Source organism: Kickxella alabastrina (assembly GCF_025024165.1).
Source record: "Kickxella alabastrina strain RSA 675 chromosome Unknown BX661scaffold_26, whole genome shotgun sequence".
Classification (NCBI taxonomy): Eukaryota; Fungi; Kickxellomycota; class Kickxellomycetes; order Kickxellales; family Kickxellaceae; genus Kickxella; species Kickxella alabastrina.
In genome coordinates, this window is record NW_026251497.1 from 161,085 (window position 1) to 187,668 (window position 26,584).

Here is a 26,584-nt window from a genome sequence, read left to right on the forward strand (position 1 = left end):
CTCGTCCAAGGTGATTGGCTCCGAAATAAATAAAACCACAGTGAGAAACAGAGGTCCAGCGAATAGAAAGCAGCTGTGTCGATGGAAGATGGAAAAGGGCGGACTGTTGGATCTTTGTGCTGTCGATTTTGTAAATAGCACTTGGCATATACAGTGTCGTCTTTTTTAATATATCTACAAAGCTCCCTTTATTTCTCCCTCTTGTCCCATCCGCAAATTTATAATTTCCTTCCTTTTTCTTTTCATTTTCTTTTCATTTCACTATAACATATACGCCTTGTTTTTCTTCTACTTTTCTCTCTATTTCCTTTTTTCCTTTACTCCTTTCGACAACAACATAGACAAGTTTCCTCTCACGCACATATACACACACAGGTCAAACAAGCACAGCACAGCACATCATAGCACATCATAGCACAGAAATGAAGGTCAAGGTGTTAAAACTAGCAGCCTACTACCTGCAATTCAACCTCGCGCTAGGAAATTTCATCCTTGGTCCCGGGCTCGGGCTCGCACCCAGCGACCACAGCAGTAAGGTGAACGCATGGCTACAGCAAGCGGCGCAAGAGCCGCCAGCCATCCCTGCCACGCACACCGACCCAGCCTACCACTACACGGCAGTAAAATTTGCAGCAACTTTGCCCATAGACGACCAAGCGCTTGAGTACGCTGCGCTGACCGGATGGGAGCACATCGGTGGATTGGGCTCTTTGCCTCGGTACCGTGTGTTTAGGCAGAAGAAGGATCTTGTGGTGGCGGGTGATTCTTCGGTGGTGGAAGCGCATGGGAGGATGCATCGGAGGGCGGGAGACACTTTGGGTGTTGAGCATGTTGAGATGATGGGAAACAAGAGGAGGCTGGTTAAGCGTGGGTTTGGAGAGCAGGGGCAGAATGCTGCCGTTGAAGCCACGACTTGGCGCGAGATTGCTGATCCGATGTACGCGCAGCAATGGCATCTGGTCAATGCCATTGAGCGCGGCCATGACATCAACGTAACAAGCGTATGGCACGAAGGTAAGCAGCCCAAAAAAAACAAAGAAAACAAAACAATTCAAATGTCCTTGTCATGCTTGTTACTGATATGCATTTTTCTCACCATATTTTTTAATCTTCTCTCACGCATAGGTATCACTGGCGTTAATGTTACGGTTGCGCTGATCGACGACGGGCTGGACTACTCCAGTGAGGACCTGATCAACAACTTTGACTACCGCGGCTCCTACGACTTCAACGACAACACCAAACTGCCGACGCCGCGGCTCGTCGATGACTACCACGGCACGCGATGCGCCGGGCAAATTGCCGCCGCCCGCAACGATGTCTGCGGCGTCGGCGTCGCCTATGGTGCGCGCGTCGCCGGCATCCGCATGCTCTCGCGCGAAGTCACCGACCAGGACGAGGTATCTGCGCTGAACTACGCAATGGACACCAACGCCATCTACTCGTGCTCCTGGGGGCCCAACGATGACGGAGCAACAGTACAAGGTCCGAACAAGTTGGTCGAGGATGCATTCATCAATGGCGTCGAGAACGGCCGCCAGGGCCTCGGCTCGGTGTTTGTCTTTGCCACAGGTAATGGCGGCAGTGCTGGGGATAACTGCAATTTTGACGGGTACACGAACTCCATCTACACTATTTCCATCGGCGCCATTGACCACCAGGACAAGCACCCGTACTATAGCGAGCAGTGCAGCGCACAGCTGGCCGTCACGTACAGCAACGGCGATGGCCGCGGCATTGTGACGACTGACTTGGGGCTGCGCGCCTGCACCAACAAGCACGGCGGCACGTCAGCGGCCGCCCCCCTGGGCGCCGGCATCTTTGCGCTGGCGCTCTCGGTGCGGCCAGACCTGACCTGGCGCGACGTCCAGCATGTGGCGGTGCGCTCCGCAGTGCCGGTTGATCTAGGCGACGGCGACTGGACGGCGGTGTCGCAGGGCCGGCGATACAACCACAAATATGGGTTTGGAAAGATGGACGCCTGGCGCATTGTCCAGGAGGCCAAGGCCCTGGTGCACGTCGGCAAGCAGACAAGGATCGAGGTGGCGCGGGATGATGCCGATGAGCAGATTCCGCCACTGGAGCAGCGTGGCGGCGAAAGCAAGGGGATCGTCCGGTCTGTCGAGATCACGCCGGAGCAGGTGCAGGCGGCAGATATGCGCGGGATCGAGCACGTCACGGTGATGGTGGATATGGAGCATCAGTTCCGTGGCAACGTCGAGATCTGGCTCGAGTCTCCGCACGGTATCAGGTCGCAGCTGGCCGCCATGCGCCAGCGCGACAGCAGCACGGAGGGGCTTAAGGGGTGGCGGTTCATGAGTGTCAAGCACTGGGGCGAAGACCCTGTTGGCACCTGGTCGCTGCACGTGCGCAACGCATACAAGCCCAAGTACGCGGGCAAGCTCAAGGCCTGGCAACTCACTGTGTTTGGCGAAAGCACCGAGCACGAAGAACGGGCCGAACCCCCTGCCACCAACTCCACCACTCCCGTGACTGAGCCGGTCCCCAGCAACACTCCCATTGGCAGTGGTGGCGCCGAGCGCGTCAGTCAGCCGTCCTTGGAGAACGATGGCGCGGGAGCCGGCACCGGCATTATGCGCAAGAGCGTCGCGCTGCTGCTGTCCGCGCTGCTGTTTGTTGCCGGCGGCGTCATGAGCGCGCTCGGCGTGCTGTTCTTCATGTGTCGCCGCGAGCGCCGTATGTCCTCGGCGCGGTGGACGGCGCTGGACACGATGCAGAACGACGACGACGAGGCGTTTGGGTACACGGGCAGCCGCCGTCAGTTTGTCGTTGACCGCCCCGAGGACGTGTTTGAGTTTGACGATATGGTCACGGACAACAATGCGATGGAGCAGCAGCAGCGTGGAGGCGATATGGATGATATGGATGATATGGATGGCAGGACGCAGGCGGCGGAGTCGAGTAAAGGCTCGGGAGAGCGGTTTGGAAAGGATCATGGGGAAAGCGACCGCCTTGTTTAAAACTAATCTGGTAATTTGAAGAGGAGAGGGAAGGCGCTCAGACATTAGTGTGCTCTCGTGCTTTCTCTTTTTAATAGCATTGATGCATAGATGCGTGCGTGCATGTGCGAGTGCATGACCAGTAGTGGCATTGTGCACCTTTTTTCCTTATAGAATGTGGCGAATGCGAAATAAGAGTATAAATTCTTTGGTTAACAGTGGAATAATTTTATATTTGTTTACATTTTTTTAGCCAGGAACGCTTTTCATTTGTTCTCTGATATAAAAAGAACCTTTTTTATTTGCTCATGAAACTTTCGGTGCGCACTTGGCCAGAAAGTAAAGATGTCATTGTCGTTGAATAGTAGAAGAAATCAAAGGGAAAATAGTTTTGTTTTTCTTTTCCTTTTTATTTGTATTACTATTTTTACTCTTTTTCTTACCCCCTACCCTGCCCTATTCTCTTTTCTCTTTTCTTTACTTTTTTTTTTACGAAATTCAAACGAGTATAGCCGTCTTTTGCAATTTGCATTCACTATTATTTTATTTTTCACCAGCCGCTTGTTTTCACATGCTCATACGAAGAAAATCACAACTTTGGCACCTAATTTTTCCTCCAAACTATTTTGGTTCCCTTTTAGAAATAGAAAGTTGCCACAACAATACGCATATTATTTCATTGTGGTGCGGTAAAAAAAAGGAAAAAAAGAAAAAGGCGCATTGCTTAAAATTAAAGTAAAAAAGAAGTCCCTTCTTTTCCCTGGTTTTTTTGTTTCTGGCCAAATATAGCCGACATAAGAAACATCAAGAAGCACCCTTCTGTACGTTATTTTTTATTTTGCTATAGTTAGTTTTCAATCTCCTCTCGCTCGCTCACTTTTTCTTCTTTTTTCTATTCCTTCCCTTTTTTGTATATCTATTTTTTCTTTACGTCTTCTTGTCTATACATCTAACGCTAAATAACGTTTCTTTTTTACCTATATTCTTATATACATTTACTCTTTTTTTACGCACGCACCTTTTTTTGTTAACGACCACGAAAATTCACCTCACCTCACTTCACTTCACCTCATATAAAGAAAAAGCACAGAGCACATGTCTAAAGTCCGACGCAGAAAGCAGCACCAAGTAGACCACCGGGATACAGCAGACGAGACGCCCTCTAACCAAATCGAGCCTGTGCCTGTGCCTGTGACCATGCCCAGCAAAAGGGAAAAGGAAGCCACCGATGTCGACGCCGGCGCCTACACCGACGCCGATGCCACACCATCGAGCTGGCTCAACCGACTATGGTACGGCATACGCAAAAGCCGCGAGTCTCCGCCCTCCAGCATCAGCAGTAGCAGCAGCAGCAGCAAAAAGTCACGAACAAAACTCTCCGGCAACAATGGCAGCAAAACGACCATCGAGAGCGGAGCCATTCTGGTCGGCCTGGTGAAAGATTCAAATGCGGTTATTCCAGCGCACGTCATGTTTAGCTCCGAGCGCGCCTCACTTTACAGCATGATGGTGACCCTGTTGGTGCATAATCCGTCTTACTTGTCCCGCGTTATTAGCCACGTCAAGTACCACGAGTGCGACGCGCTCTTGTCTATTGTTTTGGACTCAGTTTTTGGCTCTCCGGCGTACGAGCCCGCGTTGACCGCATTGTTCACAGTAAGTATAACGAAGAAGAAAAAAACTGAAAGAGAGAAATCTTCTGATATTAGGGATCTGCGCTATGTTTGGATGGAAAAGGGGAATTCACTCGCTAGAACCTGTTTTGATTGGGACCGCCTATTTTATGCTTTTGAACCCCCCGATTACCCAAGCTTTTTACCTTAATTATTCCGTCCCCGCCTTTCCCAACCTTTTTTAATCGATTTATTTTGATTGATTGACTGTTGCTTAATCTTAGGAGATAATCGAGATCGAGGTCGATCGCACCACAACCATCGACACAGTGATGCGCAACGACGCGCCCAGCGTCCACATGCTCTCGGCGTACCTGCGGAAACAGAGCTGCCTCGAGTACCTACACATTGCCGTCGGGCCGACAATCCAAACTATTGTGAGGCTTGGCACCAGCACCAGCCTCGACCCGGACCTAGTCAGCGTCTACCAGGACTGGGCACGCACACAGCCTTTGCGCAAGCTGCCATTGGTCGTCAGCGAATCCGAAGCCGCGTCCTACACCGAGGTGCAGAACCTCAGCCGGCGGCGCCACCGGCACCTCACTTACCTCGCCACCCACTGCCTCGGCGACATCACTCGCGCGCGCAAACACATCCCGTTGGGGCTTCTCTCCATCTGCCGCAGCACACTCCGCGCGACCAAGCGCAAATTCCCACAGGTCGACCAGGCAAAGGCGTTTTCGCTGGTCGGCGGTATTTTTTTCTTGCGCTTCGTCAATGCCGCATTGACATCGCCCAATCAGTATGGGCTTTTGGACTTTGTGCCCCAGGCTGCGATGAAGACGAATTTGAAGCTGGTCGCTAGGCTTATCCAGAGACTGTCGAATAACTCGGCGAAGCCCGTAGAGGAATGGCCGGTGGATGAGCGCAGGTTTATGCGCGCTAATGTTAGCCGGTTCCACTCGTTCTTGGGCTCGCTGACTATGGGCGCGTCGGTTGCGCTGGCCACTGGGCCAGGAGCGGAGGGGGCGGCGGAGGCTGTGGTGACAGCATCGACAAATTCAGCGGTGACGGCAGCAACAGCAGCAGCAGCGACGGCAGAAGACGCAGTGAGCTCCGATGATGAGCGCATGTTGGCTCCCCGAAACCGACGGTTCCGCAGCATGCCAGATACCAACGCAGTCTGCAACAAACTGGCCTCTGCAGCGGCGGGAGAAATAATCAGTAAGCTGGCACCTGAGCAGGAAAAGCAGCAGCAGCAGCAATTGGCTTCCGAAGTTTCGCCCGGCAAAGGCTATGTGCGCTCGCTGTATAGGGAAGACACAGCAATAGGGGTGTCCTTTGCCCCCACTGCGGCCAGCCCGATGCCCAGCTCAAGGTTGCCCTCGTTATTCCTTCGACCGCTGCCACCACTGCCGCACCACAAGTCAATCGACCAGCCACGGACGGCCCATAGCAGCAACCTCCAAACCACACATCTTTCCTTGTCCACGGAAAACGTCAGTGTGCAGTCCGTGGGCAACACACCCGACCTCTCGGATCCAGCCTCTGCCCTGGGCTCAAGGCAAGGCAGCCATGTGGTCCTGGCCCTTAATGACCTGTATTTGCTGCAAAAGTACCTGGTAATGTACGAGGACGCGTGGATGCCCGGCGAGCAAGAGGGAAAAAAAGACTGGATGGAGTTTGCCACCAATGGTGTTGGTGGGAAGAAGAGCCTGGATGAGGGCGGGTTTGCTAAGGCGCCGATGCGAATGTGTATTGATGAGCTGGGTCCTGCTCCGGCACAGGTGCCGGTTTTGAATAATCATCGAACGAGGATACCGCTGATGGCGGACAATTCATTGTTTGTTTAATTGATGTAAAATTTTCAGTTTTTCAGTTTTTTTCTTCTCTCGTCTGTGCCAGCCACATGCACACACAACTACCAGTTTTTTTTATAAAAAAAAAGAGGTTACTCTGAAAAATGGAAATAAAAAATTGAAGTAACAATGCCCAGTTGAAAAGTCGATTGATCAATGCATGAATCCAATAAAAAATGACCTAGAAAAAATTGATTGCATGAAAAAAGAGGCGGTTAAAAAAAGTAAAAGTTTTAGGGAAAGGGGAAGGGGGGGCAGAGAGAGGGTTATCGATAATACCAAAGGCCTTCGCGTTACCCTATTCCTGCATATACATCAAAATAATTAATTTTTCCTTTCTTTTTTTGTTGAACTGGTGGCTAATCATGCGTTAAAGTAAAAAAGGAAGGAAAAAGAAACAATGTAAATTATACTAATCAATGTCAATTTTTTTCTTCGCAAATAACAAATTTCATGTGCTTTGATAGTGGCGCTTACTAATTGAAGATAAAAAACACTGAAAGTAGTGTTTTTTCTTTTGTGTGATAGAGTGTACAGATTAAACAACCATTCATTTTTTTTGTTGTTGTTTTTTCCTTCTCAGACATTTTCATCTTTATTTTATTTTATATCTTATCGTTCGTAGATATTTTTAATTACGTTGTCTTTTTGTTGTTATTATTTTTCCGCGTGTGTATCCGGTTTTCAATTAGATTGGCCATTCGTCGTACATTCGTAAAAAAAAGGCCAATATTTTCTTTTCTTTTTCTTTTCTGTTCTGTTCTGTTCTGTTCTGTTCTGTTCTGTTCTGTCTTTGGTTGTTATTGCCAGAATTAACAAATAGGGTATTTTTAACTGTTTCCTAATAAGGCGGAGAGGTTATTTGAATTTTTCTTGTACGGGGCGAACCCTGTGCGTTGTTATATTTGCCATTTGCCCAAATTTTTTGTTTGGACTACAAAGCCAGCAGACCAAACACACAAACCCAAGAAATTAGCAGGACTTCCGCAACTCTTTTATTATTCTTGCCATCTCTCTTTTCTTTCCTGTTTTTTGGTTGTTGTACAACCCACCCCAGCTGTCCATTCAGAAGACAAAGGAAGGGAGGGTCCTTATTGCCATTGCCACAACCAACCGTCATCTCTTTTATCTTTCTTTATTGTTCTTTTTATTTGTACTTTTTTGTTTTTTGTTTTCTTCTATACATCTTTTTTCCTTGTAAATAATCGTCGACCTTCACACAAACACACACTTCGCCTCATATGTGGACTGGTAATTCCTTAGAGATCGTCCTGGATAATCCCGAGGTCCTTGTGCGCGGGTCCTTCGACGAAGCATCGCCGGTGATTATCAGTGGCAAACTCGTAGTCCACCTGCATGAGACCATCCGCGTGCGGTCGCTCAAACTCAGTTTTTCCGGGCGCATCGACATATTCGCCAGCCAAAACTCTGGCGGCAACAGCAGCAAAGACGAGCACCGCGAAATCACAGCGCAAGAGTGGGTTTTTCTCGAGCCTCAGAAGCCAGCGGTAACATGGGGGCCGGAAAGCAAAGTGTTTGCCTTCGACATGCTCTTTCCGGGAGACAACCCCGAGACGGTTGTAACTGCGCTGGGGAAAGTCAAATACCAACTGCACGCAACGCTAGAGCGCACCGGGTTTCATGCCAATCTGAATACCAACTTGGACGTGGCAGTGAAGCGTGGGCCGATGCCTGGGGCGCCCTGGGCGCTGGCACTGATGGAGAGCATTGAGACGTCGGGTAACTGGGAACGCCAGCTGGAGTACCGCGTCTCGGTGCCGACGCGGTCACTAAAGGATGGCGAGCTCTTCCACACGCGCTTTGAACTGGAGCCGCGCACCAAGGGGTTGAAGCTGATGGCCGTCGGCGTGCTGATCAAGGAGTATGCGCGCTACTATAGCGCCCTGGGTGAGCCACTGGCCCGCAATTCGCGCGTAATCACACGTAATGAAAACTATATTGGGCCCGAAGGCTCTTGCAGCACACAACCGATGAGGGCCGATGCCTGTATGGATTTGCTGGACGCCACTAGCGTGCAGATCCCGATGGTCGTGCCCGACGCATACGATGGGATCCAGTATGACGTGCTGACAGATCTTATTGAGGTACGCCACCGCATCAAGTTCCTCATTAAGATCCGCGACGCGTCCATGTTGGTGCACAATATCTTCATTGCTGTGCCCGTGTCGATCATGCCGGTTACCGCGCGCGACGATTCGAATATTCTGCCCAGGTACGAGACTGCGTTGCTTAACCCGGGCACCGTTATAATGCGGTCGAGTACACTGCCGCCGGCATACGACCTTTCAGCAGCAGCAGCAGCAGAGCAGTTGTGCCCGGCAATTGGACAGGGTACCGATATTGATGGCTTCCCGGGCCCATTACACCGTAGTGAGTCACAGTTCTACCTGGCATCGCCAGACATTTCGCCGCCAATGAGCCCGGCCGGAAACACCCGCGCTGCCGAGCCCATCTCAGACATCCCAACAACCACCGCGATGGCGCCCTCCCCTGCGCAACACTCCACAGACACTGCTTTGCTCACGCATAGCGGCGATACTCTGACGGAAAGAAGCCGGCGGTCGAGCATTTCGTCCAAACACAGCTCTTTTCTCCCAGAGTACCTGACCAATGGCAAGATCTCGGACAAAGTGCGTGCAATATTCCACAGCCGGCATAACAGTCAGACTGATGAGCATGGTTCCACAGGGTCGATCATCAGATCAGTGACGCCACCGCTCCCCGTGCATGTAAATGCGCTATCTGACCTGCACATGAGGCATAGTGCGACGCCGCAGCCGCTGCAGAAATCGCTTTCTGCTGCATCGGTGTCGGCGGGAAGGTATAGGCAGCCGGTTAATTTTGGCTTTTTGGGCGCTATTTCGCTGCAGTTTGGTGCACAAGGACAGCCGCAGCCTGAGGAATTGGAGTGTGGCGCCGTGGGGGATGAGCCGGGGGCTGATGTGAGTGATGGTTCAGCGAAGAAACCATCTTGTAATGCAAATACAGCTGCTCCTACGCCGCCGCCAATGGTGTACCAATAAGATTATATATATCTTTTCATTTAACACAATTGTATCAATTTTTCAAACTTTTTTTTTAAAAAATCGTAATTACAATTACTAAATGTTTTGATTCTCAATTTTTTTTACAAATTAACAAAGTTCTACAAAGTCTAAACAAATTAATATTTGAAATTAAATTACAAACTTCTGTTAAAGAAGTATCAGACCTTACGGTACTCGTCATGTACATCCACTTTTATTTTTCACTTAATTCGTTTCACAATAATATTCAATTTTTATTTTAAAGAAATAATGCCCACTGTTGACAGCGGTCTTGCAATAGACACTATTATTTATTATTATCCCTACATGCATTTTAAACTAAAGAAAGGATAGTTTGACACATCCTTCTATTGTATATCATTTATTATTTTCTTTTGTATTTCCCATTTGGTGACATAAAAATATGCAACTTGGAGCAAAGATTTTCTGTCACACGCTAATCTTAATACATTCTCTAACGTAAAAAAATGCGTCTTTACCATTGAATATGATAGATACAAACAAGTTGGTTATCAATTGAAAATTGCTTCAAAGAAATGTCTTTGTGTGAACCCTGTATCAGAAATATATATATGGTAAATGTTTTTTCTTTTTGCTTCTCATCCTATGGACAATGATTTCAAGATTTTTCATTTGAAATAATTTTATACTTCCCTAGTTTGGAAAAAAATATAGCTGTTTTATTTTGTTGTTTTGTCCTTTCATGAGATTGAGCATAGTGCGAAATAATTGTGATTGCTCTTACAAAATACTGCAACGAGGAGGAAGAAAAAAGCACAAACATACCACCACTCACCTCGCTTTTCAAATGGCTGCTTATTTGGATAATGTCCGTAACGGTTGGTGGTCTGTACGCAATGTATAAAAATGGAAGCAAATGTTGCCAACAAAACAAAACAAAACAAATTAGCCACCCAGTTTCTCAACACCTTCACATTTTGCTACTTTTACCATATCTACTATTACTTTATTTTATTCTGCTATTACTTTATTTTTACTCTGCTAATCTGTCGTAACCGATCATATTAATTATGAAGACCCAGCTTTCGTTCTCGGCTCTTGTTGTCACCGTGCTCACCAGCGCCCAGGCTGGTCTCATCAGCACCATTACCATACCGACCCTGCACATCTTTGGCGACTCCCTATCGGACGTTGGCACCTTGAAGGATTTGACCCTGAACTTAATCCCGCCTAAGCCATATTGGGAGGGTCGTTTTTCCTCGGGACCCGTCTGGAACGAGTACCTGGCAAAGCTGCTCGGCTACAATCTGTACAACAAGGCTGTTGGCGGTGGCACCTCCGACAATGCCAACTCGGCGCTCCTTAACATTTTGCCCATTCCGCTCCCCATCAGTATCCCGAGCTCCCAAGACCAGATCGACACTTTCAAGTTCAAAAACCCAAAGTACAAGCTTTCGTACAGTGTCAAGAAGGACATTGCGGTGCTCGAGATTGGTGCCAACGATTTCTTTGCCGAGATGATTAACATGTCGACAAACAAATTGCCCGTTGGCAGCTTTGTTGAGACCCTGTCCAACAGCGTGGTCAGCCAGCTGGAGCAGATCCGCAGCATTGGTTTCAAGAACATCATTGTTACCAATTTGGCCGCTATCCAATTCACTCCATTTGCGGATATCTTGCACCTCGAGAGTCTGGCAAACACCACTGTACATCGGTACAACGACCAGCTGACTAGAAAGGTCAATGCGTGGGCAAGCAAAGCCTTGGGCCTGACGTCCTTCAGCATAGCCGATATTGGCGGGTTCGTCGAGACCACAGTCAACTCTGAAGCCATTGCTAATTCCCTCGGGCTCACCAGCGTCAGCACTTCCTGTGTTGGTGGAAACGCTCTGAACTTGTTGCAGGCGGATAACAAGCTGCTTGCGCTTATGAAGTTAATTTTTGATGCCAAGGAGAACCTCATGTGTGCTGACCCAAGCAAGTCGTACTTTTTTGATTTTGTCCACCCGGGTGAGAAAATCACCAGGTTGTTTGGTTACTACACCAAGGAGCTTATTGATGCTGTCAATTCTGGCAAGCAGATGTCTATGACTGAGGATAATTTGCTCAACATTATTAACAAGTACAGTCTTGGTTCACCTGTTGCTAAGCCTGTCCAGATTTAATTTGTGACATTTATGAGTTATCTTAATTAACCATATTAAAGTTTGTTAATAAATTATTAGAAAGTGTAAATATAATTTAAACATTAAATTGAATTTATCGTTTAAATTAAACAATTAAACGTGTATCGGGAGTGGTTTAATACTTATTATTTGACAATATGTAAAAAATATATACGCAAATGTTAATGCTTAAATATTTTCTTATACAATCTGTTGTCATAATTTCCGGCACAATGTCCATTATTTATCAATTCTAGCAAAATATAGTAGAGTGCAGATAAATGACAACAAAATTTTTTTAATTTTAGCATTTCCCAATTGCTTATTATCAATTAATACCAAAAATGGAAATGTGCCAACATTTCCATTTTTGGTTTTTGGTTTTGGCAATATGTCTACTTTTTACTCTATTAAAAAGTAAAGACAGTTTATTAGCAAATCCCGCCTAATTCCTAGTAATAAATTTATAGGCGTAACAAATTTATATAGCTTGTAAATTTGAGACAGGCCCATTTAAATTTACATTTCAAAAAATGAATTATCCGAATCAGATTTCAAATCTAAGCTTCCCTGGTCATCATTGCAAGAAATATTGGCCTCTTCACCATCTATCATATTAAATACATTTGGCGTGTTCTCAGTAAAAAAATAATTTTTACTTTGTGCAACTTTAAAGTGTTTAATTTTTCAATTGTTTCATCTTTTCTGCCCTTGATAGGAATATTTAGCCTTTTCAAATTTGGCATGTACCATGTAATAAGCTGCTCTTTAATATCTACTGAAGAAAAGTTTAATCTGGATATATTGTATTTACGACCGCTGTCTAAATGAATAGCTTCAAGGCTCATCAAATTGCTAAACGTTACCATTCCCGCACATCTGTTGTCTGAAAAACTACTCCAAGTGAATTGGTTTAAATCTCCCAACATTGTTATAGTTTTAATTTTTGTTGCATCCATTGTGGGAAACGGGTTAATTGTTGTGTTTTTAGAGTTGAAATCCAAGTATCTAAGCTCAGATAGAAAATTTGTAGCGGTTAATATAACAGGGCTATTACATTTGTACAACTTTAATTGATGCCTAATTGTTAGAAATGGCACTGCTAAAATGATTTGAATAAATATTGTAGCCATAAATTAGAAAACGCTAAATTTTTGACATTGGGAAGCTTATCAACAATTGTATTAGCAAACAAAGACATTGTTTGCATGTAATCAACTTATATTTTCCGTGATTGTCGATATGTTAAGCCCAACTATTTCAATTTTTTATTCTATCAACACAACCATTTGTCAACACCAAAGCGCATTACTTATTAAAGTCTATTACCTGTGGCATATTTAATGCTTAATTCAAATACCTTTGGGAATCTAATATTCAATGTGGATTGGCTTTGCTACTGTGTGGTTATAAACTGCTGATAGTCCTCAATATTGTCCTTGGCATCTGTATTGTACTCAATAAATAGTTGTTCAAAATTTTTAAAGCTAAGCTTGCCATTTGTTGATTTTTAAACATATCCCATGTGAAAGCAGAATCAATGTTGATAAGCTTCAAGTATTGCAGTGACAACATACACAATCGGATAAATGGTCAAAGGAGCTGAGCTGGTATTCAATGTCAAATGTGTCATTTTGCGTGATAATTCCGTCGCAGCAAACAATACCATGCTGGCAAAGTTAGTTTTGACAAGCTGGTCAGCATAGAGGTTTACCAATATATTGTAAAAATAAATCCCACGATCATGGGTACAATAGTTCAACACCATTTGAGTTATATTAGGCATATCGTGCCTGGTACGCCTTGCCAGACTATCACTCTGCTTTATTAAGTAACAAGAGTCTGGGTTGTATAGTTTATTTCTAAACCCAGATATTCTAAGCGTAGTAGTAATGTTTGGCCACTGGTATTTTCCAAACTTTGTAATGTGATCAATAGTCACATGGGATTCAATGTAAGTTTCAATTTGTTGAGAACTGGGAATTGCAGAATATTGCCGTTATGTATGTTTTCCAATGCCACTTTAGATTCAAAGCCTAAATGTAAATATGTCAAATTTAGGAATGTGATAACACCCTTGTTTTTAATATCTGCAAAGTTATTCCACAAAAATGTGTTTTATATTGTGCAACGACAAGCTCTGTAAATTTTTGCGGCAAGCTTGCGGAATAAACCTTGTAAACTTTATATTCACATCAAATGTTGTCAGCTGGCTAAAGTATATTGAGTCATAAAATAAACATGGTATTACTCATGGCAAGATATTTTAAATTGTTTGCATACACTCTTGACAATAAACTACCTATTGCAATATTATATTTCATGCTATCTTTACCTAGTTAATATAGCGTACACATGCAAGGCATATGTTTGGCTATTAACCTGGCAAAGCTTAAGATAGAATTGATAAAGTTATTTTCCACAATACTATAAGCTCCTTTTGAATAACTCCAAAGTGCAATTTTAGTGACCCCGCTCTAGCCAAATTTTCCAAGTGAGAATATTGAGCTTGCATTATCGACTAACCAGTTATAATTTGTCTAGTAACTAACATGAATAAATTCTGATTTAACCAAATATATGTGTTTCCAATATCTATAATAAGGCCAATGTTTGTATGAACAAAATTTTTATTAGCTGGGGTATTTAAAAAATAGTAGCCCTTATGAAGGTTTTTATTATATCTGTCGTAGATTACATTACAGTAAATCCACCTTAGCGTCAAATTTCTCCAATTGTGATACACAGCCAACAGCAATATACTGCTCCTTCAATTACTAATTTCCTTTTCTTCCTCATAGATAGCATAGCAAATAATTTGTTTTATAACAGAAAATGGAAACTTGTTGAGGCTAGATATGTTTAATACAAGCAAAATTGTTTGGTTGCAGTAATAAAAATTTTAATATTGGTAATGTAAATATTCTCAAAAATAGATGGCAAATAAAATAATAATAAAAAATGGAAGCTATTTTCTACGACAGCCGCTTACAATTACTTTTAGTCCCGGAAAAAATAGAATGGAAAAATAATTTTCCCGTGGATATTTGTCAAGCAAAAGTTGTCATTTTGTATGCCGCAAATAAAAAAGGGGCAATTTTTTAACAAATAAATAAAATATGGAAACCTTTTATTTTTTGCTATTTGCACATTAGTAGAAAGTTAAAAATCAATTTATTTCCAAAAAAATATGTCCAGGCCGCATATTTTAGCATTTACTTAAAATTCAACTAGCTGAACATGTGCATTAACTGTTGGGAATAATGCATCTGTATTCAAATATGCCACAGTTAAAGGATATGATGAAAGGATATAATGTTGCGTAAACAAATATTCAGCCTTACTGAAATTAATGGATTACGTGCGTGGCAATTAGAGAAATAATGAGGTTTTATTATAGTTTATTTATGTGTCAAGGAAACTATATATAAGGAATGTCTGTCGGGCAGTCAATAATTGCTTTCTTTGGAAGATATAAATATCCTATTTTTGATTATATACCCTTTTGTAAAATGCATCTGTATTAAAATACTAGTGGTTAACAAATGTGTTTGTGTTTACTATTTTAAATATGTTTAATAGTATATTATAAGCATTAAACAAAACGGTATAATTATGCCGGACTAAATTCAGATCTAAAAACTCTGCAACTATAAAAAACGGTTGTTCATTTGATTTTAATTAATTATTAAATAACAAAAACTTGTTTTATCTGTGAGTTTTCAACTATAAATGTATACTTGATAACAATAATTTTATCAACAAATTTGCTTTTACCAAACCTTTTATCTATACAGCCTTTTCTATGTATTTTCTAAACTTTTTTACACAAGTTTAGATAATAAATATATTTTTATATCATTAGCTGGCTACATTCAATAGATACCTCATTTTCCAGTTATATCTTGCAGTAATTGTGTATTCTAAACACTTGTATTAAAGTATAGGGTTAAAAAATAAAGAGCCAAACTTTATAATATGCATGGTAACTTGTCCTTGTAAATAATTAAAAAAATGTACATGTACAATGTAGCAAAGCGTGGCAGCCCATGTGATTTCAAATCTTAAATTTTTTACACCAACTAATGTTTTTAAAAAAAAGTTTCCCATCTGCCACCACTGAAAAAAAGCCAAACATTGTAAAAAAATATATATATTGAAATCTTTTTTAACCTTTTTTTGTGCGTGTAAAAGTTTTCTGTTGCCACAATCCCTATGATTAGATTGTAGTTTTTTTGCGGCAATAAGCCATACATAAATTAAAACTAGTAAGGAAATCTTTATTAAAATGGGTGTATTTTTTTGTAAGGTTTCTCCATGACATTTTTATTATATAAGTCCTTATAAATAAAAATGTTTTGCATTCTCAATGCTGATAATAAAAAGTATTGAATATATTGTGTGCATCTTAGAAAAATTATCAACGTTATTTATTTTAAACATTATTCACACAAGTTTATATAAATTAAACATGTTTATTTGTACATTTTTATACTCTGCATTTTTTGTCGCAAATCTGGCTGCTGGTCAGCCACTAGCATCAGCAAAGAAACCCCCGACGATAAGGCAGCAACACATTAAAAGCTTTAGCGACAAATATCCTACTTGGTATTTGGATGTAAAAGTATATGGCGAGCCAGACATTTACAACACTGACTATTTGTATTGCAAGAAAGTGCATGGTGGAAACACCCAGTGGTTAGTTAACTCTGCACAGACATTTGACAATAATGGAGGTCAGATTCACAGTGCGGGTAGTGGCAACAAGCTGTGCAGTAAATGCTTTTGTGTTCCGAATACACAGCGTGTTGGATGCATGCATATTGATTGCAAGGAAGTTACAAGTAAAACAGTGACTATTTAGTTTAATTGGTTTTTTAATATACAAATCGGTGGTCTATTTCTTATATTAATGTGTTGTTTGTAAATAGAAGCAACAACTACTCTTGTTGCACAGACTGAAGATATGGAAGTAGATGTTGAGGTTGAGAATCGTGAAACAAGTTTCCATCTACATGCCGGTTGATAGGGTACTAATTGGATTATGCAGGCGTAAATTAGGGAGGCATTACATTGATTCCCAAACATGCTCCCTACTTTGCAATGCACACGCACGAGTGCACACACACAAAAACCACAACATTGGCTTGCCAAGATACCGGTCTGCTTGCAGAAGATCCATCTCTTGCCAACGGAGTGCACAATTAGAAATGTCTACAACAAAGGCAATGAGGCATATATACAACATGAGGCTGGCGCTAGTAGCACCTTAGAGAAAATGTATGTGAATTTATAGTATTTTATTACTAATGTTTCTAACACTACTACAGTAGTGCTCCTACACTTCCCTCTCATATAACATTAATAAAAAGTATTTATTAAATATCCACTGGGCTAAAAAAAACACGGAATATGCAGATTTTGTACTTTTAAATAAAAAAAATTAAACATCCGTTCATATACCGTCGGTATTGCCGTCTTAATTGCAAATCAAGCATATAAGCTCCCAAAAGGGAAACAAATCTTCCATTCGAAATGTAATCACCACGGATGTTTATTTTCTTTGATTATTGTCAATGACAAAATCCAAGTAATCCATGGAAATTTTACACGACGCGTGTGAGGCGTCGATCCAGGGCTAGACACATGATTAAATCGGTAGAACTTCAACCAAGCCGAAATTCAAACCAGACCATCATCCTCCCTTGTATACTAGTAACAATAACCCGTACTCTAAAGCAACAGCAGTAAGATAAAAACAAAGAAAAAATACATTCAAATTGAATAAAGTACTAAAAAGGAAGACAACTGCAGTTTTCCGTTACCGATAAACAAGCTCGGCAGTTCATTTCAATGGAGAATATCGTCACCTTGCACATCCGAGTTGACGAACGTGTCCAGCACCCAGGGCTCGTGCTTCCCAGTCTCCGCTCCCTTTGCGCCCCCAGCAGCCAAAGCGGCCCCGGCAGCAGACAATGACAATGACGAGCGGCACCCAACCAAATACGCACTGGTCGTGGCCAACTGCCTGACCAGTGTAACCAAAGCGGGCTCCCTCGGATACTGCATACTGGCCAGAATAGCATCATTAACCTCCCTAGCTAACTCACTCCGCCTGTCTTGTTCAAGCAAATACGCCAGGGAGCATTTCGTTGGATCTGGGTACGCAACGAGTGCAGCAACATTGGTGATCTGCTGCATGACTTCTGCGCGTTTCCTCTTAATCTCATCGCGCAGAATCATGTTGGGATGCGGCTGCTGAAGACATTGACTGAGCCAGGAGTCGAAAATATCCGGGTACTGCCAGAGCGTGCGTTGGCCAAACTTGAGGGCTTCGAGCTCTTTGTGGTTGGCTATTAATTCAATATAGCATTGTGTGTCGAGCCGGAAACGAAGCAGCGTGGCGGTATATTCGGGAGAAAAGGGCAAGGCATTTCGGGAGGATGAAGATGAGGGTGCGAAGACTGTGGGGAAATAAGTTGACAAGAGGTCGAGCGCCATCTTGGGCTCGCCGGCTTCAATGCTCGAGCAAATCACTAGAAGTTTCAAATAAAAGAAGAAAATAATGAAAAAGAAGCAATGGTTAGAATACATGGAGCGCAAACATTGGCGCAGTGAGAAAAATATAAATATACTTACTTTGGCGGATATGCAAGTACTCGATGTGGTGGTCGACGAGTTTATTCGCACGGTCAACTTGGTTCTCACCAACCAGCAGCAGCTGCTGCTCGGGTATCGGGTCACCTTTTGTCACTATCGTCCCAGAGTCCTTCCTGCCACACACCGCGGGGTCCAGATTTGCCTTCTCCGCAGAAGAAACATGGTCGAACGATGTCAGGTATGTCGGGGTGCTGTCCGATGTCAGGTACCCGGAGGTGGCCAGGCCGCTCGTATGGGCAAAGGCTTTGGCTGTGCCGCCGCAGTTGTTTTGCAGCAAAAATGAGTAAACCAGCATGTGTAGCTTGTTGGCATCCACCGTGTCTGTATTGCCACCAGCGCTGGCGTTATTGCTGCTGGTGTTGGTGGTGGTGGTGCCGTTGGTGTTAGTATTGGTGCTGGTGCTGGTGTTGGTGTTGGTATTGTTGCTGTTGGCGGATAGCCGCAGCGGAACTTCACGGCCGGCAGACATTTGAGAGCTGGTTAAAGAAATGTATGTGTGCGTGGAGGAATTGTGCAGGTTGTAAAAAAAGAGAAAATAATAGAAAAAAAGAAAAAAGAAAGGTAAAGCAAAAGAATGGACGGAATGGAGCGCTCAAGACAGGGTGAGGGCATTAAGGGCCACGCTGCGGTTGCTGTTGCTGTTGCAAAAAAATGGCATCATTTTCTTGTTATGCATTCATTTTCAGGCCACCTTGTGACAAGTAGAAAATCCCAAAGCCAAACTTTTCTTTAAGAAAAATACAAGGCTTCACAGCTTGTTACTGCGTTCGTTGCCTTTGTGTCACAAAGAATGTTGTAAGCTCTTTCGGGGCCTATTATGTTTTTTGTAGTGTGTATACGTGCGCATTAATTGATATAAAAGTTGCTTAATGAGAGAGAGAAAAATAAATACAAATTAGCAGGCCATATCAGTTGGTTGACGCAGCGGTGGCCACTGATGCCGGCGAATGCTGGCGTGGCGATGCCGAAACCGACAATCCGGACACCATGGATGCTGTCACAGGCGACCGCACAGAGGACGGCATGGAGAACACCGGCGACTGCACTGAATGCACCGACCGTGCGCCCGCCGACATGCCTGCGGACACGGGACTTCCGATTGACTGCGCATGCGGAGACAGAGCCACGCCATTGGCCAGGCCCGGCTGCTGCTGCTGGTGGGACGCAAAGCGCGGCGGCGCCGACTCTGCTGGCCTATACGCAGAAGAGGACAGGCGGTTGACCGGCAGGATAAAGCGCGGCGGCTGCTGCTGCTGCTGGGCGCTCTTGGCGTGCAAGTCCGGTGCCGTGGAGCGCGCAATGGCGCCATCGGCGCGCACGTTGCTCTGGCTGATGGAGAACGACGACAGCCGCGGAAACGTCGTCTGGTGGTCGCGCATGGCGCTGTTGCGCTGCTGCTGCTCCGTTGGCGGCGGCATCGCGGCGTCGTAGTTGGGCGATGCCCGGCGAGAGGCGGCCTGCGACGGCGGCTGGTCATGCAGCGCCTGCACGGCCGACTGCTTGTCCTGCTGCTGCTGCTGCTGGCGCAGCCCGTTGATGAAGTACGGCGTGGGCAGGGGGAGGATCCCGCGCCTGCGCGGCAGCCGATCGCCAGACTGCGGCTCCTCCTCCTCCAGCTCATGATCCAGCTCCCACGGCTCGTACTGCACAGCCGGCGGGCTCGCCGTGAACCCTCCAAAATGCAACGACCGGTCGCCGCGCACTTCAAAATGCCGCCGCAGCCAAGACTCGCCCAGCATCACCGCCGTGTTGCCGTCGACCAGCACCGGGCGGTTCGCCTCAAAGGCCCAGCGGTTATCGAAGCGCGTGCGCGCGCGCTGGCCGTCAATGGTGCCGCGGTAGACAGCCACCTGACCGTAATCCTCGGGTGTCGGCTCGAGCACCGACGCTGGCCGCGCAAACTTGAACAGCCGGAAGGTGATGCTGTAGAACTGCGTGGCGCCGACCAGGTCGCGCAGCTCCGGCGCCTCGATGCGCACGATGGCCGGCGGGCTGACCTGCCGCGCGTCAACGAAGCCGACGCGCTGACACAACCGCTTGAAGTCCTCTGTGTAGAGCGCGCCGCCGAGGCACTCGCCCATAAGCACAGGGTGGGTGCGCACGTGGTTGGGCAGCCGGCGGTCGGCGTAGATGTCGCTGAACTGGAACTCGCCGCCCTCCTTGAGGATCTCAAAGACGCTGCGCAGGACCAGCTCCTTGTTGGGCGACAGGTTGACGGCGTTGTTGGAGATGCATAGGTCGATGGACCCGGTGTGCAGCTCGGGCAGCTGGCTCAGAAACTCAATGTACCCCTTGACGAACCGCAGGTGCGGCTGGTACCCGAGGGTGCGCGCGTACTCGGGCACGAACTCGCTGGCCACGCGCAGCTGCTCGTCGGTCATGTCGACGCCGATGACCTCGCCCGCCCGCCCCACCAGCCGCGCTGCCACGTAGCAGTCGCGGCCGGCGCCGCAGCCCAAGTCCAGCACACGCAGGCCATCTATGCCCGTGGGCAGGGGCATGCCGCAGCCGTAGAACCGCTCGCGCACAGCCTTGGGCACCTTGGAGATGGCCTCGCGGATCAGCGGGTGGGGTGAGATCGTCGGCCCAATCGACGTCTGCATTTTGTTCATTGGCGTCAGCCGCGAGTAGTACCCGCGCACGTTGTCGTAGACTCCCAGAAATGACGCCGACTCGTGGTGCACTGGGATCGATGTCATTGGCAAGGCCGCTGTGCCCGCTGCTGCGCTTCCGTTAGGTATTGGCACTGCTGATGCCACTGCCATGCTATGCACTGCCGCCGCCGAGGCCGTTGCTGCCATAAGGGGCTCTACCGGCACCACCGCCGCGTATGCCGGCTGGAATGCCAGCGGCACTGCTGTTGCTACATGAAAAACAATGCAAGTCACACATTATTGTTAGTTAAAAACGACTTGAACCACAATCAATCAAATCAAACCATCAGGTCAACAACTCAATTTATCAAAGTACAGCTTGCTTCCTCTCTCTCTCTTTCGGCTCACAGTTTTAGACACTTACGCCCAGGCGCAATCATCGCGCCAGCATTCGCATTTGGTGCCCACGGCAGCCCAGCCAAGCCCTCCGCACCGCCACCGCCACCGCCACCGCCACCGCCACCGCCGCCCACAGGCTCCATCGACCGCATTAGCCGCTGCCGCTTCGCCGCCTGCGCAGCCAAAGCACCACCAACAGTCATGATCTCCGGCGACCCTCCTCCTGCTCCGTCCTCGGCATACTCAAACTCCATAGCAGCCGTGGATATGGCAAAGTTGTTCTGCCCATACGTCGCCCCTTCCTCTGCAGCAAACTCATCCTTTATGTGCTGTGGGCATCCGTTGCATCGTTGCAAATGTGTTTTCATTCGTTCTGGTTGCCCCGATAGCTCGTAGTTGCAGAACTTACATATTGCCCGGTGGTGTTTTGACCGCCCTGTTGGTTCATGTCGCTCGTAGTGTTGCCATACTGGCGCAAAGTGTTTGGGCGCCATAATGCTTGTTTTTTATTTTATTTTGTTTATTTGGAAATGTGTCGAATTATTTGGTTGGGAAAATAAAGAAAGGGATTATGTGAATTTAACTACTGATACACGCGTGAATAATAAATAAAAGGGGGAAACATGAAGGAAAAATAAAAGAAAGAAGACTCTAAGACGAACGCCCGCATTGTTGGTATCTTCCCCGTTTATTTTATTCCACTAACATAACACCCATCAGACTTAAAAAAATTTTCTTCTCTCTATTCCCTCGATGTTTCCCTTTATTATTCTTATTTGGGGACCTTGTGGTACTATCCACTATTCCAAACGAAAATCCCAACGAAAATTAAAATGGCCAATCACATGTCCCTTGCGCTGCGCTCTACCTTTTTATCTCTCTTTTTCACAATCCCATCCATTAAAAAAGAGCACCCCGCTCTATTTGTCATTAGGCTTTTTCTTTTCTTTTATGGAGACTAGATCAAACAAATGAATAAACAGGCGAACAAAAAACAAAGAAATAAGGTGAAGAAACCTTTGTTATCTTGCGGATGTGGATGGCAGGTGCTTTATTTGGACAAGACATTACTGCAAAAGAAATGTTCGGCTTGTATTAAAATTACACTAGTTTACCATGCAAGCCAATTTGTCGCAATACCAACTTGCTACTACTACGTGTTTGTATAGAAATAAAAAAAAGATGAATAACGTGCATGTACATTAATGAAAAAAGCCGTCTGCTCAATTTTTAAATAATTGATAAAGACACGAGATAAGCCAAAGAAAAATAGGGGGAAAACCGCTCATTGTTATATTCTCCTAACCTGTTTTTTTTCTATTTCCATTTTTTATGGATATCCAAATTCATACATCATAATGAAATTTGCCCCGCTATTTGCTCTGGCCCTGGGCACCATATCAACAGCACTGGCCAGCAGAAGCAGCAATGCACCCAACGATCTCATTCCAGCAGAAGCACCCATGCAACCTGTATCTAGCGCCCACTCAGCCCACACAGAGATGACACAATCAGAGACCAGAGCCAAAATAGTTCAGCTAACCATGCAGCTCGTCGATACAATATATGAAATGCGCAGTGCCTCCTCCTTTGAACAACAACATCAGCAGCAGCAGCAGCAGGAGTCTGACAAAACTCATGTTCGTGCTAAAGGCGATAATGACGATGATGATACCACCTCAAAGCTCATCAATATAGCGGCATCTGCTATACGCCCAGTTATAAAGGAGTTTGCTAATGTTGTAGGCAGCGTTTTGCCTGCGGGAGCGCCGCAACAGCTTATCAAGGCGTCGGCGAATGCTGTGGACTCGCTGTTGCCGTTAATTTTGAAATACGCGATTGGGCTTTGAACAACAAAAAGTAAAAATCAAGCTAATCGCATGATTACCATTAATCAAGAAATCAATGCTGAATTTTTTTCTTCCTCTCTTTGCTGAATTTTTTTCGGGTTGATTCGTGAAGGGGGAGAGACAAGCAAAAAAAATCTTCCAGATCAAAAAAAAACCAACCAGGACCAAGCAAAAAAAAGTGTTTAAAAGGACTGCTGATTTGGTTCCCGGCTATCTTCCTGCTCTTTTTTCTTTTCTTTCAATCGTTATTCTACATTAATCGTTATTCACCTTTTTTATACTTCCTCACACAATGGTAAGAATTCATAAAAATGCTATTACAAACACGCACGCTCTACTATTTTGTTTTCGTTGGGTTTATTACATGATGATTTCACTACCCAGCTCACTTCGATTATACCAACAATATATAACCCATGAGAATTCAATTGTGATTTTATATCTGAACCATACACACCCAAAAAACAAACCATGTTTTTTGCGCTTTGCTCTGCGATGCGTACAAAACATAAAATAGTAGCCTCGACAGAAATAGCCCACTTCAAATTCAAATTCGCTAATTTTTTTGCTGGAAATTTTTTTTTGTAAAACCTCTATCTATAGTCGACTCCTACCGTTAACCCCAAGGCCTTCCCCCTTGCCGATGCCGCTCTGAGCAGCACTCTTCTCGATCTTGTCCAGCAGGCTTCCCACTACAAGCAGCTGAAGAAGGGCGCCAACGAGGCCACCAAGACTCTTAACCGCGGTATTTCCGAGTTTATTGTCCTGGCCGCTGACTGCGAGCCCCTGGAGATCCTCCTCCACCTTCCCCTCCTGTGCGAGGACAAGAACGTCCCCTATGTCTTTGTTCACTCCAAGACCGCCCTTGGCCGTGCCTGTGGTGTCTCCCGCTCAGTTGTTGCCGCCTCCGTTACCACTAACGAGGCCTCGGACCTGAAGCCCCAGATTATTAACATTAAGAACCAGATTGAGAAGCTCCTTATCTAAAAGGGATTCGGGTTTTCCCCATTTTTATCGTTATGCATACCTATTTTTCACACCCCATTTCCCCTTTTTGATGTGCTGATGGCCCTTTTTATAGTTGATTTCACTCTGACTTTATTTCTTACATTGCCAGTTTGTTATTTCTTTTATCTTTAAGTTGCTTGCGCGCCCTGGCTGTATGATGCACATTCTATGTACATAGTAGAATGTCAATTCAAATAAATTCTTTAAATTATCCACTAAAAAATTGTTTTTGAAATTAATTATTTAAAGTGTTGTTCGCAAAGTACTTTCTAAATCGGCGATGCTTAAAGAGACAAATTGCTTTTGCTTTGCTGCCTCAATTTTTTAATTGCAACAAATGAATGTTGGTGTCTATTGAAGCGGCCTACTTTTTTTTTTACATGCACAAAACAATTTTTTGCAACGCACATGTATCGCCTAAGGGTGCACATAAAAAAAAGACAAAGAAAAAGACCAAAGAATGCAGATTGTCCACATGAATCGCGCATGCATCTAATTCGAGGAGATGGACATGAGTAAAACAAAGGGAAAAAACCTTGTTCTTTAGCGGTCTCAAATTAAGACCAGACCCATCTTTTTTATTTGCTTTTATCATTCAAATTCCACGACCAAAGCAACAGCAAAAAAAACTACATATATTAGGAAATATGAATGACACAGCTTTTTCTTTTTTCTTCTTTTTTCTTTCTCCTGCGCTTTATAATCGTATGTGATATTTCAGACTCCCTGTCATTAACAATTCTTTTTTTGTCTTTTGTATTCCGTGTCGTATTTGCCAAGTGACACGTCAATACATATTTGTTTAAAAATTAAATGCTAATATCTTGCAAGATTTTTTTAATATAATCGGTCTAGATTTTAAAGACTTATTTCCCCTTTTTTTCATTCATTTACCATTTCCTCATAACACTCTTTACCTTTCTTCATTTTCATTTTCATCTGTCACTTTCAAATAATAACTATAATGAACTTTCCCCTTTTATTCTGCGTATTCCTCTCAATTGTTCTTGTGTCAGTGCATGCCGTGCCAGTTCAGAACCCGACATTGTACATTTTTGGAGACTCACTCTCCGACATGGGCCGCCTGAAGAACCTGACCCATGGACTAATGCCACCCAAAGCATACTGGAACGGGCGGTTCTCCTCAGGCCCGATATGGAACGAGTACCTCTCTCTCTTGCTAAACTACAATCTCGAAAACCATGCCGTCGGCGTATCCAAAACAACCACGATACACCACAAATTGCTCAACATTATTCCTCTGGACCCGCCATCGACCCAAGACCAAATTGCAGAATTTGCAGAAACTGTGGGCAAAAACAAGAGAATTGGTAGCGCGGATATAGCTGTTTTGGAAATAGGTTCTAATGACGCGGCGGCGGCCTTGGTAGATATAGACAATGGCAAGCAGACTGTCTACGAGTTTGGGAATAATGTATCTGACTCTGTCATTGAACAGTTGCAGTCCCTGTATAATCTGGGATTCAGCCGAATCCTGGTCACGAATCTTCCCTCCTTGCAGCACACTCCGGTGATGAAGTCTAAGCACCGTGAGAAAATCGCCGAAATAGTCGTTGGATTTTACAACCGCATCTTGAGTGAAAAAATCGAGAAATGGCGGGAATCTATTAACCTCATATCCTTAGACATAATAAATCTCGGAGAGTTCCTCACCCTTGCTATAGGACCATCCATATCCAGTTCCCTGGGTATTACGGATACTAAGTCTATATGTGTTGGCGGCAGCTGGCTCAGTATGTTTGATGACCAACTTAATTTGGCCAATTTGTTAAAATACTTGCTGACTTCGGATAGTGATCGTGCTACGTGTGGTGACCCGGAGTCGAGATTCTTTTTTGATCCGATTCATCCTTCGGAGCAGGTGCATCGGCTGTTCGGGTATTATATTTATCGGATTATTGCCACCCATGGTACATTTGCGTTGTCTGAAAGCAATCTTTTGCTGTTGATCAAGGAATTCAGGCTCGATCAGCCAGTATTAAAACCTGTTGCCATATAGAGACTGATGTTATTTGATACCAATATATTTAATATACAAATTCAAAAGGCAATATGATATGTAGGTGGTTTGGCCATTAGCATTAATATTTTTACTAATTTTGTATTTATTATTTTTTAAATATTTTAAGAGTAAAAAAAGTATAAATTTAAAACAAATCGTATTTATATTTCCATGTAAAAAGTAAAAATGTTTATTGTAATGGTCGAGATGTGGGTATATTAAATAAATTGGGAATTTCTTAAAATAATTCAATGTGGAACTAAAAAGGGGCAGCGCCATGTGGGAGGGCACTGTAAAGGCCTTGTTGATATTTGATGTAAGCCAGAAATATTCGGAATGGAAATTGCGGCCATAAAAACAATCATGATAATCTTGGTGCTTGGAACTGTTAATAGAGTGGCCTGGAATGTGGGTTGGGCACCAT

At 44.7% G+C, this 26,584-nt stretch overlaps 9 protein-coding genes across 9 annotated transcripts; 7 read left to right on the forward strand and 2 right to left on the reverse strand.

Moving 5' to 3' along the window:
• Positions 1-187: 187 nt before the first annotated feature.
• On the forward strand, positions 188-3,415 carry BX661DRAFT_165432 (peptidase S8/S53 domain-containing protein). The gene is made up of 2 exons (XM_051533346.1): positions 188-1,014; positions 1,126-3,415. The coding sequence occupies exons 1-2, from the start codon at positions 423-425 to the stop codon at positions 2,979-2,981; spliced, it is 2,448 nt and encodes an 815-aa protein (XP_051389312.1). The 5' UTR covers positions 188-422; the 3' UTR covers positions 2,982-3,415.
• Positions 3,416-4,319: 904 nt separating this feature from the next.
• BX661DRAFT_187647 (Rho GTPase activation protein) lies at positions 4,320-6,603 on the forward strand. The gene is made up of 2 exons (XM_051537272.1): positions 4,320-4,616; positions 4,858-6,603. The coding sequence occupies exons 1-2, from the start codon at positions 4,431-4,433 to the stop codon at positions 6,424-6,426; spliced, it is 1,755 nt and encodes a 584-aa protein (XP_051389313.1). The 5' UTR covers positions 4,320-4,430; the 3' UTR covers positions 6,427-6,603.
• Positions 6,604-7,491: 888 nt separating this feature from the next.
• On the forward strand, positions 7,492-9,507 carry BX661DRAFT_187649 (uncharacterized protein). Its single transcript, XM_051537273.1, has one exon. The coding sequence runs from the start codon at positions 7,674-7,676 to the stop codon at positions 9,474-9,476; it is 1,803 nt and encodes a 600-aa protein (XP_051389314.1). The 5' UTR covers positions 7,492-7,673; the 3' UTR covers positions 9,477-9,507.
• Positions 9,508-10,531: 1,024 nt separating this feature from the next.
• On the forward strand, positions 10,532-11,626 carry BX661DRAFT_216646 (uncharacterized protein; the record flags this gene model as incomplete). The annotated part of the gene is made up of 1 exon (XM_051538768.1): positions 10,532-11,626. One exon carries the CDS (start codon positions 10,532-10,534, stop codon positions 11,624-11,626), a length of 1,095 nt encoding a protein of 364 aa, XP_051389315.1.
• A 5,748-nt stretch (positions 11,627-17,374) lies between these two features.
• BX661DRAFT_187650 (CTLH/CRA C-terminal to lish motif domain-containing protein) lies at positions 17,375-18,855 on the reverse strand. The gene is made up of 2 exons (XM_051537274.1): positions 18,266-18,855; positions 17,375-18,162 (listed from the first exon to the last, which is right to left on the reverse strand). Exons 1-2 carry the CDS (start codon positions 18,753-18,755, stop codon positions 17,477-17,479), a joined length of 1,176 nt encoding a protein of 391 aa, XP_051389316.1. The 5' UTR covers positions 18,756-18,855; the 3' UTR covers positions 17,375-17,476.
• Positions 18,856-19,049: 194 nt separating this feature from the next.
• Positions 19,050-21,394, reverse strand: BX661DRAFT_187652 (S-adenosyl-L-methionine-dependent methyltransferase). Its single transcript, XM_051537275.1, has one exon. The coding sequence runs from the start codon at positions 21,085-21,087 to the stop codon at positions 19,195-19,197; it is 1,893 nt and encodes a 630-aa protein (XP_051389317.1). The 5' UTR covers positions 21,088-21,394; the 3' UTR covers positions 19,050-19,194.
• A 1,243-nt stretch (positions 21,395-22,637) lies between these two features.
• BX661DRAFT_173120 (uncharacterized protein) lies at positions 22,638-23,129 on the forward strand (the record flags this gene model as incomplete). The annotated part of the gene is made up of 1 exon (XM_051533836.1): positions 22,638-23,129. One exon carries the CDS (start codon positions 22,638-22,640, stop codon positions 23,127-23,129), a length of 492 nt encoding a protein of 163 aa, XP_051389318.1.
• Positions 23,130-23,352: 223 nt separating this feature from the next.
• On the forward strand, positions 23,353-24,350 carry BX661DRAFT_187656 (50S ribosomal protein L30e-like protein). Its single transcript, XM_051537276.1, has 2 exons — positions 23,353-23,424; positions 23,733-24,350. Exons 1-2 carry the CDS (start codon positions 23,422-23,424, stop codon positions 24,114-24,116), a joined length of 387 nt encoding a protein of 128 aa, XP_051389319.1. The 5' UTR covers positions 23,353-23,421; the 3' UTR covers positions 24,117-24,350.
• Positions 24,351-24,852: 502 nt separating this feature from the next.
• On the forward strand, positions 24,853-26,209 carry BX661DRAFT_187658 (uncharacterized protein). The gene has a single exon (XM_051537277.1). The coding sequence runs from the start codon at positions 25,102-25,104 to the stop codon at positions 26,155-26,157; it is 1,056 nt and encodes a 351-aa protein (XP_051389320.1). The 5' UTR covers positions 24,853-25,101; the 3' UTR covers positions 26,158-26,209.
• Positions 26,210-26,584: the final 375 nt, after the last annotated feature.